This window comes from Lynx rufus, unplaced genomic scaffold (assembly GCF_022079265.1).
Source record: "Lynx rufus isolate CCGP_SWC_20201006 ecotype Redwood Valley unplaced genomic scaffold, mLynRuf1.p SCAF_7, whole genome shotgun sequence".
Taxonomy (NCBI): Eukaryota; Metazoa; Chordata; class Mammalia; order Carnivora; family Felidae; genus Lynx; species Lynx rufus.
Window position 1 is genome coordinate 75,512,402 of NW_025814889.1, and position 15,923 is coordinate 75,528,324.

A 15,923-nucleotide genomic window follows, 5' to 3' on the forward strand; every position below is an offset into this window, starting at 1 on the left:
GATAAATTGTGTTGGGAAAACTGGATATCCACATGCAAAAAAATGAAACTAAGCCCCTATCTTACACCACTTACAAAAACTACTTGAAATAGATTAAGTTCTTAAACATAAGACCATACGACCTGTAATCATAAAACTCCTAGAAGAAAACATAGGGGTTGGGACTCCTGGGTGACTCAGTTGGTTAAGCGTCCCACTTCAGCTCAGGTCATAAGCTCGTAGTTCATGGGTTCCAGCTCCACACTGGGCTCTGTGCTGACAGCTCAGGGCCTGGAGCCTGCTTCAGTTTCTGTGTCTCCCTCTCTCTCTGCCCCTCCCATGCTTATGGTCTGTCTCTCTCTCTCTCTCTCTCTCTCTCTCTCTCTCTCACTCTCATTCTCTCTCTAAATATAAATAAATGTTTTTAAAAATTAATTTAAAAAGGAAAACATAGGGATAAAGCCCTTTGATTTGCTCTTGGCAATTATTTTTTTGGATAGGACACCAAAAGTATAAACAATAAAAGCAAAAATAAACAAGTGGAACTCCTATACATCAAAGGAGACAACCAACAAAAAGAAAAGGCAACCTACAGAATTAGAGAAGTATTTGCAAACCATACAACTGTCATGGAGTTAATATCCCAAATACATAAGGAACTTATCCAACTCAACAACAACAAAAAATAATCCAATTTAAAAAAATGGGCAAATCACCTGAACAGACATTTTTCCAAAGACATTCAAATGGCAACAGGTACATGAAAAAATGTTCAACATCACTAATTATTAGGAAAATGCAAATCAAAACTACAAACCTGTTAGAATGGCAATTATCAAAAAGAAAATAGATATGTGTTGGCAAAGATGTGGAGAAAAGGGAACCCTTGGGACATTGTGGGAACGTAATTGGTACCACAATTACAGGAAACAGTATGGAGATTCCTCAAAAATTAAAAATAAAACTACCATATGATCCAGGAATTCTGCTTTGGACATGTATCCAAAGGAAACAAGGTTAGTATCTCAAAGAGATACCTGTACTCCCGTGTTCATTACAGTGTTGTTCACAATGGCAAACACGGGAACAACTGAAGCGTCCATCAATGGATGAATGGATAAAGATGTGGTATATATATATGCAATTGAATATATACAATGAGAAAGGAGATCCTGCCATTTGCAACAACACAGATGAATCTAGAGGACATTATACTAAGTGAAATTAGCTAGAGATAAAGACAAATACTTTATGATCTCACTAATATGGGAAATCTTTAAAATAAATGAATTAATTAATTTTAAAAAATGAATGCATAGAAACGAAGAGTAGAATGGTAAATGGTGGTCACAAGGGGCTGGGGGTGGAGAAGATAAGAAGATGATGGTCAAAGGGTGCAAGCCTTCAGTTATAGGATGAATAAGCTCTGGGGATCTAATATACATCATGATAACTATAATTAATAATATTCTGTTGTATACTTGAAATTTGCTGAGAATAGACCTTAAGCATTTCACCACGCACAGACACAAACATGTAACTATGTCAGGCGATGGATGGGCTAATTAATCTGATTGTGTTAATCATGTCACAAAGCAAAAATATGTAAATCATCACATTGCACATTTTAAATATATAAAATTTTATTTTTCTTTTAAAAAAAAATTTTTTTTAACGTTTATTTATTTTTGAGACAGAGAGAGACAGAGCATGAATGGGGGAGGGTCAGAGAGAGGGAGACACAGAATCTGAAACAGGCTCCAGGCTCTGAGCTGTCAGCACAGAGCCCGACACGGGGCTCGAACTCATGGACCGCGAGATCATGACCTGAGCCGAAGTCGGCCGCCCAACTGACTGAGCCACCCAGGTGCCCCTAAAATTTTATTTTTCAAGTATAGCTCAACGAAGCTGAAAAAGCAAGAAGGAAGGAAGGGAGGGAGGAAAGTACAGAAAAAACACCAGACACCCAGAGTTCTCACTCAAGTTTCCAGTAAGATTTCGAAGTCAAGTTCTGAAGCCAATATCTGAGATAATCTGCAGAGTTTGCAAAATGCAACTTCCCCAATTAACGCATGTAATCTTGGCTTCAGGCTTTAACTCCAGGGAATAAAGGCTGTCGCTTCATCTTTCTCTTGAGCTCCCAAGCTCAGTCAGCCAATAAACTAACTGCATGACCTATAATTGCTTTTCTAGAAGTTAGAGCTAAAAACTACTCTCTTGAACACAATATTTAGTCACAGAGAAAACTAAATGAAGAGACACCAAGTAGCCGGGCCCGAGATCATCTGAGAGAAATCTCTTACCCAAATTGTACTTGTTGAGCATCTGAGAATCTTTTCACTGTGGCCAGTGGAGACATGGATGACCAAGACTTCAGGACAATCTAAATCTAGGACAGTCTGTCTTCCTGCCCTCACTGTGACTCCCAACTGGAAAAATAAAAATTGCTGTTTTCCCTGGAGTTATTTCATTGAAATATTAATTCCTAGAACCTCAGATAAGTTCTACCTAGAAAAAGAACTACAAAATGCCTTCAGTACCAGAAAAGACAGGAGCATGGTAATATTTTCTATAATTTTTCTGAAAGTTTTTCCCAAATCCTTTCTAGTCACTTTATACTTTTATTAATATCTCTCCTCAGGTCTTCTCTCCCTGCATCTCTGGGACACCTCTTTTCACTTTCTCACCTCACATTCCACTAACAGACACCATTGTATAGCAATGCTCCCTAAAGCATGTGTATATTTCTTGTTATGTTCCAGTGGGTCTTTGTCCTCAAGTTCTCTTGTTAGGTAATGAGGAGGTCAGTGTTTACTCAATGAAGAAAGTTAATTATTGGGAAAGGGGATTCCATGAATTTTAGCAGAAAATATCAGAAAATATTGGTGCCCTAAGATATACTCTTTTTTCCTCAATCCTATTTGTGCAAAGAATTCATTCCTCTATTATTACCCATTCCCATTCTGATCTGTGCTAAAATAATTAATGCAAAAAAGTGGGATACATATTTATAACAATTTATTCCGATCATCAGGCCCCTTCTATAAGTACTGAAGCATTTCAGCTCTCTCCTCCTAACTTCACTTATCAATTAAGACTTCAACATTTTCTGAGTTGAACTATACCAGGCCAAGTATCAGGCACCTACCGAAGTAAGTCTCCTATTTTGATTATTGGTCCTTAACTACTACTGCTCACCTTGTAAAACATTGGTGGCATCATTAGACCTAAAGACTTGATACTTCATAACTATCTCCATGTACAACCCTTACCAAAACTTATTTTACTTTAGACATAAACTCACTAGGGTAAAAGCAATCTCCAGTGGTGAAATTTCAGCAAAAAGGAAGATAGTGATTATTTATGATGCTATTTGATTTCAACTTTATATTCTACTTCTGTTAAGATGGTCTTTGAAAAAAAATGTGGAATGCTAAATGAGTTTATTTTTGTTGTTGTTGTTCTGTGTGCAGTTCAAGGAAAATTGATAAGCAGTCTCGGAAGAAACCCTTGGGCTGCTCTTCCCACCTCTACATTTTCAGGAACTACCCCAAACCCCCTACATTCACAACCATTTTTAGATCTGGAACCATTCACTCCAACTTTGGACTGAATTGAATTCACTCTGTTTCTTCTGGGAGGTAAGTGAGAAGAGTTTGGTATTAGCATCTTATCATTTCCTTAAAGATTAACATAAAGACATTGTCCTTCTTTGAAAGAAGGTATCATTTGTCAGAAGGTCCATGCTTTGAGCCTGGAGTGAGATGGGTCATCAAGTCACATGATGTAGCTGTCTCACTGATAGACTGTGGTGCCTCCATTCCAGGATAAATTTTCAGGTTTTGGATCCACAATGAACAGCTTCTCTAATATGCTCTGTAGATGCTAGAGTATTTTCATACTAAGAATTGGTCCTTATAGCCAGGTCTATATTAGAGAGTCACCATAGAAGAATTGGACCAATTTCTCTGATTTGAATACTAAATACCAAATTCTTAAAAATGTTCACAGTCTTGACTAGAATGGATTTTGTTCACAGTGTTATTTTGTTAGTGTAAAATCCAGGGAAGTTGTTCACTTTCAAAAGAATGTTATGGACTTGCTAGGGGATAGTATATATCATCAGTCTTCCATCCAATAGGATTCCTGAAATGAGCAGGATAGGGCAGTTTAAAATGAGTACTTTGACACCTGATATGGCTGCATTTTATACCTCAGTGAAGAAACAGAAAAATACTGACACATAGTGAGGCAAAGGGCATTTCTGAGAATATTTTGTGACAATATATTAGCATGTGGTGGGTTTTAGTTTTATTTTAAGCTAAACATTCAAACAGATTATAGGTTAACAGCTCCTACAACTCAGATTTAGTATTGTTGTTTGATCATCATAAAGCATATTATGTTGCTAGTTTTTAAAAGACCCAAACTATGATTTATAAAATTTATTGGCATTTTTGCTGGGTACGTTTAAATAAGATAACAGATTTTTTAAAAGCAAGTAAAGTAATGTGTCAAAAAATATTAAGAGTTTTATGGACTCAAAGATAAAATTGACTTTTGCAGATAGTGCTTCTTCATTACTGAATCTTCTTCATTGGTTTGGCACAACCCCCTGGGACTATAGGTTACCCACTGGACAGAATTCAGAGGTAATTCAGAAACATATTCTAAATAAGGGCACAAAGTTTGGGAGGTATATACTTGATAGATATAGCATCAGGGACGGGGAGGGTGGAGAGGAAGTTCAAGGCCTAGGAAATTTTACTTCTGAGCAAGATTATGCCTTTTATTGCAAGTCCTATGATTAGACTTGTGTGGTAGACACAAAAAGTAGAGGTCCCAGGAAAGATTTGGAGTTCAAAGGGCAGATCAGAATACTCTAATAGTAGCAAAGCACTCATGAAGATCCCAGGAAAGTCTGCGTATGAATGTACAACATAGGTTGCATCTGATGAGGAGGAAACAGGCTAGGGGGATTGTCACACCTCAGTAATACTCGGGTAGGTGCATTCACACAACAGTTAACAAAAGTACACTGGAGAATTGTCTTCAACTGCATGCACAGCACAGTGCCTTACAGTGAACAGAGATTCAAAAAACTTTTGTTCAATAACATTATGGATAGGTGGATAGATGGATGGATGGATGCTTAAAAAAGCAAAGTATGGAGTGATCACTATGAAGCAGATATCTGTAGGTATTAGTGATTTCAGAAGGAATAGGCCCTCTTTCAGTCTATTACAGCAAAAAGGAGAGAAATATTCCACCTCTTCTCTTTCTCTTCTAATTCCAGGCCCCCTTAATGCTTTGCCCTTGACCTGAAGTTGACCTTCTGGACCTAGAGATAATCTCCAAGAGTTTTTACTACATAATCTGTTCAATTTTATTTATTTTTGTATTTACTTACTTAACAATGGTTCATTTAAGGTCCATTAAATATTGATGGGGAGGTGAGTTAGAAAATAATTCCTGCCCTCCTTTGAAACTGCACTCTCATTGTAGACATAGGAAACAATACACTCAAAACTAGGTGATAAAGCAAGCTAGTAATATAAATAATGGCAGAACTTACAATGTGTTGATGAATTGTTACCCAGAAAAGGGAAGCAGACAAGGTTTTACGATTCCAGACTAGAAAGAGATTAATTAGAATCTCACATTAGCTTATTTAGCTTTATTTTCATCACCTGAAAAATATGGTTCATGATGATTTTCCCAGAGATTTATGTGAGAACAAAGAAGGAAGTGGTCAAAGAAGAACTCATGGATCAGGTGGCAAATAAGGTGGGAATTTCAAGATAAATAAGATGTAAATCAATTAGTAGAAACACAAAATAGGTCAACCTAAATCAAATCAGAGAAAACAAGAGTGATGGGGAACAAGAAATGCCTACTGGCCTCAGCAGCAGGGCGTCTAGAGAACCTTGGGTGATTAACACTTTGAAATCCAAACTAGGGAGTTTGGCTTTTTCTCTAAGCAGGTCATATAGTAGATCAGCTCTTGTTTACAATCATATGTGGCAGATTCATTTCCTTGCTGTTCAAAGAACTGATCAGTGTGGGGATCTAGACAAGTTCTAGGATCACTGGGCTTAAATGTTCTCACCTGTGAAATGAGTTCAGTCTCTTCCCTCACCATCTCCTGCACAAACACACACACAGTGGAAAACACGTGCGGAGGTCATTTGTACAAGATCAACAGCTACGCAAACACAACTTTGCTATCATTAATCAGTTAAGGAACCGTCGGTGGGTTTTGAAGAAGGGAGTAAAAACCAGGTAATAGGTGTGAGCAGAGATCTGCATCAGCCTCTCCAAGACATCTGCTGGAATTCACCTAGCTTCGGGATTGTGTAACTTAGTCGTGGGACAGTTCTCTGGTAGGCCTACGTAGTCGACCATACCCCCACACATTAGCCTTATTAGGAAAAAGTCCAGTGGGGCTGATCCAGAGCTCAGAGACAGCACCGCAGAGAGCCAGGGAGGAGAAGGACTCCATGGAACCATCGAAGGCAGATATGAGGGCTATGAACATGAAGATCAGACCAGGCAGGAGGGATATATAGGGAAAGATACAGGGAATGAATAACAAAGAATAATACCTTCTGTTGAAAAAAAAATTTAAAAAAAAAAAAAAGGGGCGCCTGGGTGGCGCAGTCGGTTAAGCGTCCGACTTCAGCCGGGTCACGATCTCGCGGTCCGTGAGTTCGAGCCCCGCGTGGGGCTCTGGGCTGATGGCTCAGAGCCTGGAGCCTGTTTCCGATTCTGTGTCTCCCTCTCTCTCTGCCCCTCCCCTGTTCGTGCTCTGTCTCTCTCTGTCCCAAAAATAAATAAACGTTGAAAAAAAAAAAATTAAAAAAAAAAATACCTTCTGCAAACTGTTATGGAAAGAAGAAAATTGAATGGTCTTCCTAAATTTTCTCTAAAGAACAGTGACCATAAATGGCCTCAGGGAATCACAGCCGCATCACAGAGTTCATTCTCCTCGGGCTGTCTGCTGACCCCCATGTCCAGGCTCTGCTCTTTGTTCTGTTCCTGATGATTTACCTTCTGACTCTGCTGGGGAACCTGCTGATCATACTCGTGATCCATACAGACTCTAACCTCCACACACCCATGTACTTCTTCCTCAGCCACCTCTCCTTCCAAGACCTCTTCTATTCTTCCGTCACTGTGCCCAAGCTGCTGGAGAACCTCCTGTCTCAGAGAAAAGCCATCTCAGTAGAGGGCTGCCTGGCTCAGGTATTCTTTGTGTTTGCCACTACAGGGATTGAGGCTTGCCTGCTCTCAGTGATGGCCTATGACCGCTATGCCGCCATCTGCCACCCCCTGCTCTATGGCCAGGTGATGAGTAAACAGCTATGTGAGAGGCTGGTGTGGGGTTCTTGGGTCGTGGCCTTTCTGGATGCACTCATGAACATCCTCCTGGCTTTGAATATGGACTTCTGTGATGTTCAAACCATCCACCACTACTCCTGTGAGCTGCCTTCCCTCTTCCCTCTCTCCTGCTCTGATGTCTCCACCAACTCTGCGATGCTACTCTGCTCTGTGCTCCTGCATGCCATTGGGACCTGCCTCCTGATCTTTTTCTCTTACGTTCGCGTTGTCTCCACCATCCTGAGCATCGGCTCCACCTCAGGCAGAAGCAAGGCCTTCTCCACCTGCTCCTCCCACCTCACTGCAGTGAGCCTGTTCTATGGCTCAGCCATTTTTCGCTATCTCATGCCAACCTCGGGTTCACCTCTGGAGCTGATTCTCTCCATACAGTACAGTGTAATCACGCCCCTGGTGAATCCGCTCATCTACAGCTGGAAGAACAAGGAGGTGAAAGCAGCTCTGAGGAGAATGACGATAAAATATTTACAATGTCTCAGCACGGAAGAGGTATAACATGAAGAAAACAGAACAGAACAGCAGCAAGAAATCTCATGACTGACATTAAGTTCCTGATTTCCTATTTTGTCACATGTTGCAATATGCATTGCTGATGCTCCCTTTTGAAAAATCACCAAGGAAAGTGCTGGAAGCTATTTTGCTTGCCATGGCTCAGAATCAATCCTATTCAGACACAGAGCACGTAAATTAGAAAACCTCAGCTTCACAGTTTTAGTTAATGACATGTCAAGTCATGATTCACATTTTTGAAAATCATTCAAATTGGGATGGACCCTGAAATATTTTGCATCCTGAATGTTTAATTTGAATTAACGTGCCTGGGGAAAGGTTTTATAGGCATAAAAGATCCTGGATCTCTGAGAAAGGGAAAACAAAGATTTGAGCTTTGGGGGGTGGAGGAAAGGATAATGAATGGGTGGTGGTAAAATGTCTCGAAATAGGCGGAAAGAAAAATGTAGCCAACAGAGGCAAGTCACAATTTACCAGGTATACTAGTTCTCTATTGCTTTCTATTATTGTCATAATAAATTAGCAAAACTTTAGCAAATTAAAATAACGTCCGTTTATTACCTTCCAGTTCTCTAGGTCAGAAATTTGGGCAGACTCGACTGGGTTCTCTGTTTAGGGTCTCACAGGTCTCACAGAAATCAAACTGCTGGCTGGGTTGGGCTCTTATCCACAGGCTCTGGAGAAGAATCTGCTTCTAAGCTCATTCTGGTTGTTGGCAGAATTCAGCTCCTTGAAACTGTAGGTCTGAGGTCCCCATTTCCTTGCTGGCTGCTGATAGGGGGTCATTCCCTCCTTATCAAGGCCCCTTCACTTCTCACAGGGCCCTCTCCATTTTCAAAACAGCGTATCGCCTACGTCTCACGCTCCAAATCTCTCATTTCCCCTCCTGCTTCCATCTGGAGAAAACTCTGCTTCTAAAAGGCTCCTGTGATTAGATTAGGCTCACCTGTATAATCTCGTATTTTAAGGTCAACTGATCTGGGACTTTAATTACATCTAGGAAATCCCTTCACAGCAGTCTCTAGATCTGGGTTTGAATAACAAGAGACTGGGAATCTTGAAGGGCCATCTTTAGAATTCTGCCTTTCACACCAAGTAAACATATAAACATAACACTCCTACCACAAGAATAGCTCATAAAAGGGATCAAAGCTAGAATGAAGTGGACGGAAAGGAAGGGGTGAGAGAAGGGAGAGAAGTGGGCAGAGCAAATAGTGCTTCATAGAGATGGGGAAAGAGTCAGCCTGGAGAGGAGATCATTGAGAAGCTGTCAAATGTAGAACATCTCCTTGTCCCAGAATATGTATGGATATAGGGAATTCACTGCGTTGATGCCTGGGACTGATAATGAAGAAAGGCTTTGGCCCAGGACTTTAAAATGAAACTAGGGGCACCTGGGTGGCTCTGTCGGTTAAGCATCCAATTCTTGGTTTCGGCTCAGGTCATGATCTCACAGTTCCTGGGATCAAGCCCCAGGTCAGGCTCCACATTGTCAGCCTGGGATTCTCTCTCTCTCTCTCTCTGCCACTACCCCACTCGCTCATGCACTCTCTCTCTCTCTCTCTCTCTCTGAATGAATGAATGAATGAATGAAACAAACTAAAATACAGACATAAGTTCCTACCCAAGGCTTATGATGACCTCTTTCCGTTTGGGAGGACCAAAAGCCCTGTCTGTGGTCCTTCTCTCTCTGCACATCTCCCACTTCTTTATGTCCCGGTGCCCTGAGACTGCCCTTGCAGAACTCCGCAGGCTTTCCACCTACAGGATATTTGTCTAAGCCATTTTAGCCAATTATCAATTCTTCTTGTAAAACGTTTTATCCCAATCTATAATTATCAAACGTTAGGTTTTCATATAAGGCAAACATGTTTCAGCCCATTTCAACATTTTGTTTCATTTTCAATCTGTTTTGTTTTGCTTCTTGCTTGAGTACTAGAAATAGTCTTAACTGCATTAGTGTCCAAAATAACAATATTTTATAACAACCTCGGCAGAGAGGTAACATAGAACCACTAAGGAACTGTAGGTATTCATGACTACCTCTTGGCTTGCAGCGCACAAAAGCATAGTAAGAGTTAATATGTTAACAAAATTTTGAAAAGAGTACACACTTGCATGGAAGAGCTCACTACCTCATGCAAACAGTGCAAAGAAAATGAGTTTTATTTTAATGTTTATTGATTTTTGAGAGACAGAGCATGAGCAGGGGAGGGGCAGAGAGAAAGGAAGACACAGAATCCGAAGCAGGCTCCAGGCTCTAAGCTGTCAGCAAAGAGCCCAAGGCGGGGCTCAAACCCACATACCGTGAGATCATGACCTGAGCCAAAGTCAGACGCTTAACCTAACGGACTGAGCCACCCAGGCACCCCATGAAAGCGTTTTATAACCTCCTTCTGAAAACAATCTGCATATGCAAAAGCATTTTTTCTAAGTTACCGTGCCACACTCCCCAAGGACATCACATTTGGTTTTATTCAGTACTTTAATGTGCTTTGATATGTATATGTGTAATGTATATTTGATGTCTGCAAAAGCCAAGTAAATTTTAAAGATCTAATTGGCTTTTGGGGCTGGGTGGCTCGGTTGGTTAAGCGTCCAACTTCGGCTCAGGTCATAATCTCACCGTTTGTGAGTTTGAGCCCCGCATCAGGCTCTGTGCTGACAGCTTGGAGCCTGGAGCCCGCTTTGGATTCTGTGTCTCCCTTTCTCTCTGCCCCTCCCCTGCTCATGCTCTGTCTCTATCTCTCAAAAATAAATAAATGTTTTTTTAAAAAAAAATTTTTTTTAAAGATCTAATTGGCTTTATTAATTGATTTATGAATCAGGCAGCATCCTATCAGCCAAGTAGAGGGGAGCTCCAAAGGGAAGGTTTTTAAAGGTAGAGAGGGAGTGGAAAAAAGGAAATTATTAGCAAAGAATCCATTGTTTTAGGCAAGGTTGACCTCCTAAGGGGAAAGCTAGGATGTCTTTCAGTAAATTTCCTAGTGCTGACCAGGAAATTCCCACGTTGACTGGTTAAAGGTTACATTTCTGAGGGGTTGAAACTGCAGGAAGATTATTAAGTCTTGGTTTACTGACTTGGGGCCTTAAGCTAAGTGATGCCATTTGGGGCCTGTGATTTTCTTTGTAACACACACACACACACACACACACACACATTTAATGAGCACTAAATATACATTTAATATTATAACTGTACCAAATAGTAATTGTGTGACCGAAACCCATGTTTGGCTGCCCGTCCCTTGAAAGGCCAATTAATACTCAAGAGACAAGTTTTGACTGAAAGGGAATATGAGCTTTATTCGGGAGGCTGGCCACCTTTGGGGAAGGCGAACTCTTGTCCGAAGGCCGACTTGTCCGAAGGCCAGGGTTTCTGCCTGGCCCAGAGATCTTTAAAGGGGTTTACTCAGTTCAGGGAGTGCTCTGGTCTGTGACATTTCTTTATTACCTGCAGACTGGATGATGCCAGCTACAGAGCTATCTCGGTGCTTGGAGGTTGTGCAAGAAGTTCTATCTAGTTCCTTGTGCCCGGGGGAGGATTGTGCGAAAAGGTCTGGTTCCTTGGTACCCAGGGGTGGTTGTGCAAGAGTACTCTATTCTTTCTGCAAAGGAGGGCAAGGTCTACAGATGCACAAAGGGAGGTTGGTAAAGTCATTTGTGTGACCTTAAAAAAAAAACATTTTGCTAAAAGATTGCTACTGGGCTAATCAGAAAGCCTGTGAGATTTCAAACAGATTTTCTGGCCTCTGTGACCTGGGAAAATTCTGGTCTTTCATTCCCCAAGGCCAGTGGTCTGCAAATCTCAAAGAAAGTAAATTAGTTTTGTCACTGATCAAGTGAGCAAGCGAGGGGTGTGTTAATTTGCTAACCCTTAAATTAACTCTTATATTTTTAGTTTATTTTTTTTTTTTTCTTGAGAGAGAGAGAGAGAGAAAGAGCAGGCTCCATGCTCCTCGCAGAACCCAACACAGGGCTCAAACCCACAACCCTGAGGTCATAACCTGAGCTGAAGTTAACAGTCAGAGGTTCAACCAATTGAGCCACCCCGGTGCCCTGACCCTTAAATTAACCCTTAACATTAGGTGGAGTGCTGTTACAACTGTAACGAATGATAGATTTAAATGACAACATTGTTCTAAAAACGCTAGCCTTTTAAAAGAATCTTATCTAGCATGCTAAAAAAACAAGACAATATTAATAATATACTGCTTCATTTTATATCTTAATTTGGCTGTTTGAAAATTTTTCTTATAAGTAGGGGACAATGTAGTGATTAAAACAAAGGGATCGTATCGTAACTGTGTTCATTATTTTCTGTTTCCCTCTTCCCGAATTCTCAAGATTAGCATTTCTTAAGATTAAAAGAAAAAAAGCTTATTAATTCCTTAAACACTGTATGAATCCAAGGTTTCTAAAGTCAGTTCAAATATTTATACCTGTAGGGAGGAAAAAAATCTTTTTCTTCTACCCTTTTAAGTTCATGACTGGGACTCCTGGAACAAAAGACAAATAAACAAAAGGGAAGCACACAAATTCTCTTCTTTTTCAAGTTTTTATTTAAACTCCAGTGAGTTAACATACAGTGTAATATTAGTTTCAGTGTAGAATTTAGTGATTCAGCACTTACATCACCTGGTGCTCATCACAACCCATACAAATTTAAGTTTTGCATGACATGGGAATCTTCATAAGAAAATGAAGACCAGAAGAAACAGTTAAACTCAAGTGGGATATTTTCCCACGTTTACTGAGATATAATTGAAATATAACATTGTATAAGTTTAAAGTATATAACATATTGATATAATAATATACTTATATACTGCAATTTGTTTTTAAATGTCTCTTTATTTTGCGCGAGAAAGTGACCAGGGGAGGGGCAGAGAGAAGGAGAGAGAGAATCTTAAGCAGGCTCCACACTCAGCACTGAGCCCAACGCGGGGCTTGATCTAACAACCACAAGATCACAACCTAGTGAACTAATATTGAGAATCGGACACTCAACCAACTGAGCCACCCAGGCACCACTGTTTGTTTTAGATATATACTGCAATTTGATTACCCCCATAGATTAGCTAACACCTCACAATGGGAACATGTTGATCAAAACGTACAAACCTGTTTTTATGAAAAAGACTGGAAAGTCATGGAAAGATGTGATAAGACAAAGGTGAGCTAAGTATGGTAAGTGCAAGTGAGGAGAATGGGGATGGGTAGTTAGCAAGGCCTGTTCAGATTCCTCTCTGTGTCCCTTCACTTTAGAAATAAGGACGCCCCTTTCCTCCAGGTATAGGGAGGGCACCTCTTACGTGAAGAGTTTTACGATCTGTGTCAGGGGAAGATCAGAAAGTCCTTCCTGCACCTGCCATTTCTCAAATTCTTTCAGCATGAAATATTCAATAATCCAAGGTGCTACATTTGGGGAGAGTGATTTCATTCTAGACCATAACTTCAACACAGAAGTTCCAAAAGACCATACCAAATCGAATCATCTGAAGTTTTTACAAATTTCAACTTGTCTAGTTAATGAGTTTCAAATTGGGCTTCAAGCTATGACTTCAGGGAATAAAGGACATTGGCTCCTTCATCTCCTAGGCTGCCAGGCTCAGTTCACCAATTACTGACTGCCTCATCTATATATACCCTTCTCAAGGGTTTTATGTGAGAATCACTCACTTCCCGGATTCTCCTATGACAGTATTTAAAATCAGAGAGGAAATTAAATAAAAAGATGCCCGTGTGGTGCGGCCTATGACCACTGGAGGGAAGCTCTTCAGTTTTTGTTGAGGATTTGATAGTCTTACCACCTATCGAGTAGGAGAGAAAAGGAGGAGCAAGACAGAACTCAGAAAATGCTGGTCTTGAAGCTTCTACCTTTAAGAGTAGCTCTGGTATAATCAGTTTTCTGCTCTCACTGTGACTTCCAAACAGGAAAAAAAAAAAAAAAGGACTGATCGCCTTTCCTGTAACTAGGCTACAGAAACATTTGTTCCCATAGGCATAGAGATCATCCCAGTCCAGATGAGATCTCATCATGAAAAGACCAAAGCGACAGGAAGTCTGAATCACAAAAGGCCTGGAACTCGGTAATGTCCGCTCTGATTGCTCTTCTCTCCTTCCTGGTCCCTATCTTCCCTCTCCTAATCCAGCCTTCTTCTCTTCTCATTAGCTTTCTGTTTGCTGGAGACTGAGCTTCCTGACCCAGAAATCACTTTTTCCATACACTGGGGCCTTTGTCCCATCCAGCTACATGAGAAGAACTCTCTACCCTCAGGGAGTTATGCTGAACATGGGGGTCTGGCATGTCTCGCAACCTGGCTTCAGGGTCTGCCCTGGCCTGGGCTCTAGCAGTTCAGTGAAACCTGGGACCAGCAGGTGGAAGCATCAAGGTCAAGGTGGATGGGGCTAGTAGCGAGTACACACCAGAGTAGATCAGAGTAGACAACAGATAATGGTCACCCTGAGAAAACCCTCTTCTTCTAGGATGCCAAACCACATCTACTATAAATAGTTCATTTTTTTTTTTTTTCGTTTACTAACTCCCCTTGACCCCAGTAAATATTTATGATGTGAAGCACACAGAGAAAGGGTCAGGAGTCTGACCAGGTTTGAGGGAAAATATCTGGATTCAAAAAGTTCCTTTTCAGTTCTCTCCTACATTCATCCCTCCTCCGCAGCCCTGGTGTGAGTCTAGACATCCAAAGATCTTTATACCATTTGCCACTCAGTAACCAAATTCCTACCCCATCCCATCTGCATTTGGCCATGGAGAACATCCCCACATTCGGTGAATAAAAGAAACAATGGACCTCTCTCTCTTCTCATTCTCAATAATCCACCAATCCCAGCATTTGTTCAACTAACTAACATTTTAAAAATTAAATATATGTGAGTCTAACAAGACTTTAGGTACTTTGTATTATGCTATGTGGCTCCTTCGCCAAGGAGTGACCCAAGATACCCATCCCCTTAGACAGGATATGACAATGTCATATGCAAAGTTCCTGAGCCCAAATTCCAACTGACTCTTACTATCTCTATGATCTTGAGAAAGTTACTCAACTTTTCTGTGTCTTAGCTCCCCATCTATAAGAAAGGTATGTGTCAGGACTGTTTCATAAACAAATAGAATCACCATACACAGAGGTGCCTGGGTGGCTCAGTCAGTTAAGCATCTGACTCTTGGTTTCAGCTCAGGTCATGATCTCACAGTTCGAGAGTTGGAGCCCTGTGTCAGGCTCTGTGCTGACAGTGTGGAGCCTTCTTGGGATTCTCTCTCTCCCTCTCTCTCTCTCTGCCCTTCCCTGTTCATTCTCTCTCTCTCTCTCTCTCTCTCTCTTCTCTCTCCCTCTCTCAAAATAAATATATAAATACACTTAAAAAAATGAAGATAGAGAAAATATTCATTGGAAAGGACTTGACAAACTCAGAGATGAGAGAGGCTCTTTAAAATGGACTCTTTGTCCTGAAAGTTGCTTTCATTGTTTGCTGAATCAGAGTTAAATTGGGACATCCTAAAACTACAGATCCACCTACAGGACAGACTGAGCTGTCATCTAGATCTAGCTTCTAAGTGAGACTCAGAGTCTTGGGATCTTTATGAATGTTTAATATTAATAGTGGAGAAAAGACATCTCTACTTTTTTGTCCAAGTAAAGAAAATGACAAAGACTGAAAACTCGGCTAGTTTTTCAGGATTTAACTTTTTGTTGTGAGTCCTCTGGGCAATACCAACATCAGACTCTGGTGTCAGAACAAAGCTAGAGAATAAAAGACAGACTAAGAGGTCAAGGGACTGGTCAGAAGAACGTGTGAAGATACCAACCAAGGGGTGTTTAATAAAGAAGCAGGACTTGAATGTAGAGTGCTATATCAAGTTTCAAATGAAGCATAAGGAACTAGTCTAGAAAGATAAGTCATCCCTGGATACTTGATAAGACTGACTTAAAATCTAGCAGAGAAATGTGCATGTATATAGCAGTTCAACATAAGTATCTGCAATGTGGCTTTCTCTAAGTCCAGTATAACCT

At 40.7% G+C, this 15,923-nt stretch overlaps 1 protein-coding gene across 1 annotated transcript; it reads left to right on the top strand.

Moving 5' to 3' along the window:
• The first annotated feature begins 6,924 nt into the window (after positions 1 to 6,924).
• LOC124502342 (olfactory receptor 8S1-like) lies at positions 6,925 to 7,872 on the top strand. Its single transcript, XM_047066965.1, has one exon. It carries the CDS (start codon positions 6,925 to 6,927, stop codon positions 7,870 to 7,872), a length of 948 nt encoding a protein of 315 aa, XP_046922921.1.
• The last annotated feature ends 8,051 nt before the right edge of the window (positions 7,873 to 15,923 follow it).

Coding starts and splice junctions, on each gene's coding strand:
- LOC124502342 (XM_047066965.1), top strand. CDS start 6,925: ATGGCCTCAGGGAATCACAGCCGCATCACAGAGTTCATTCTCCTCGGG.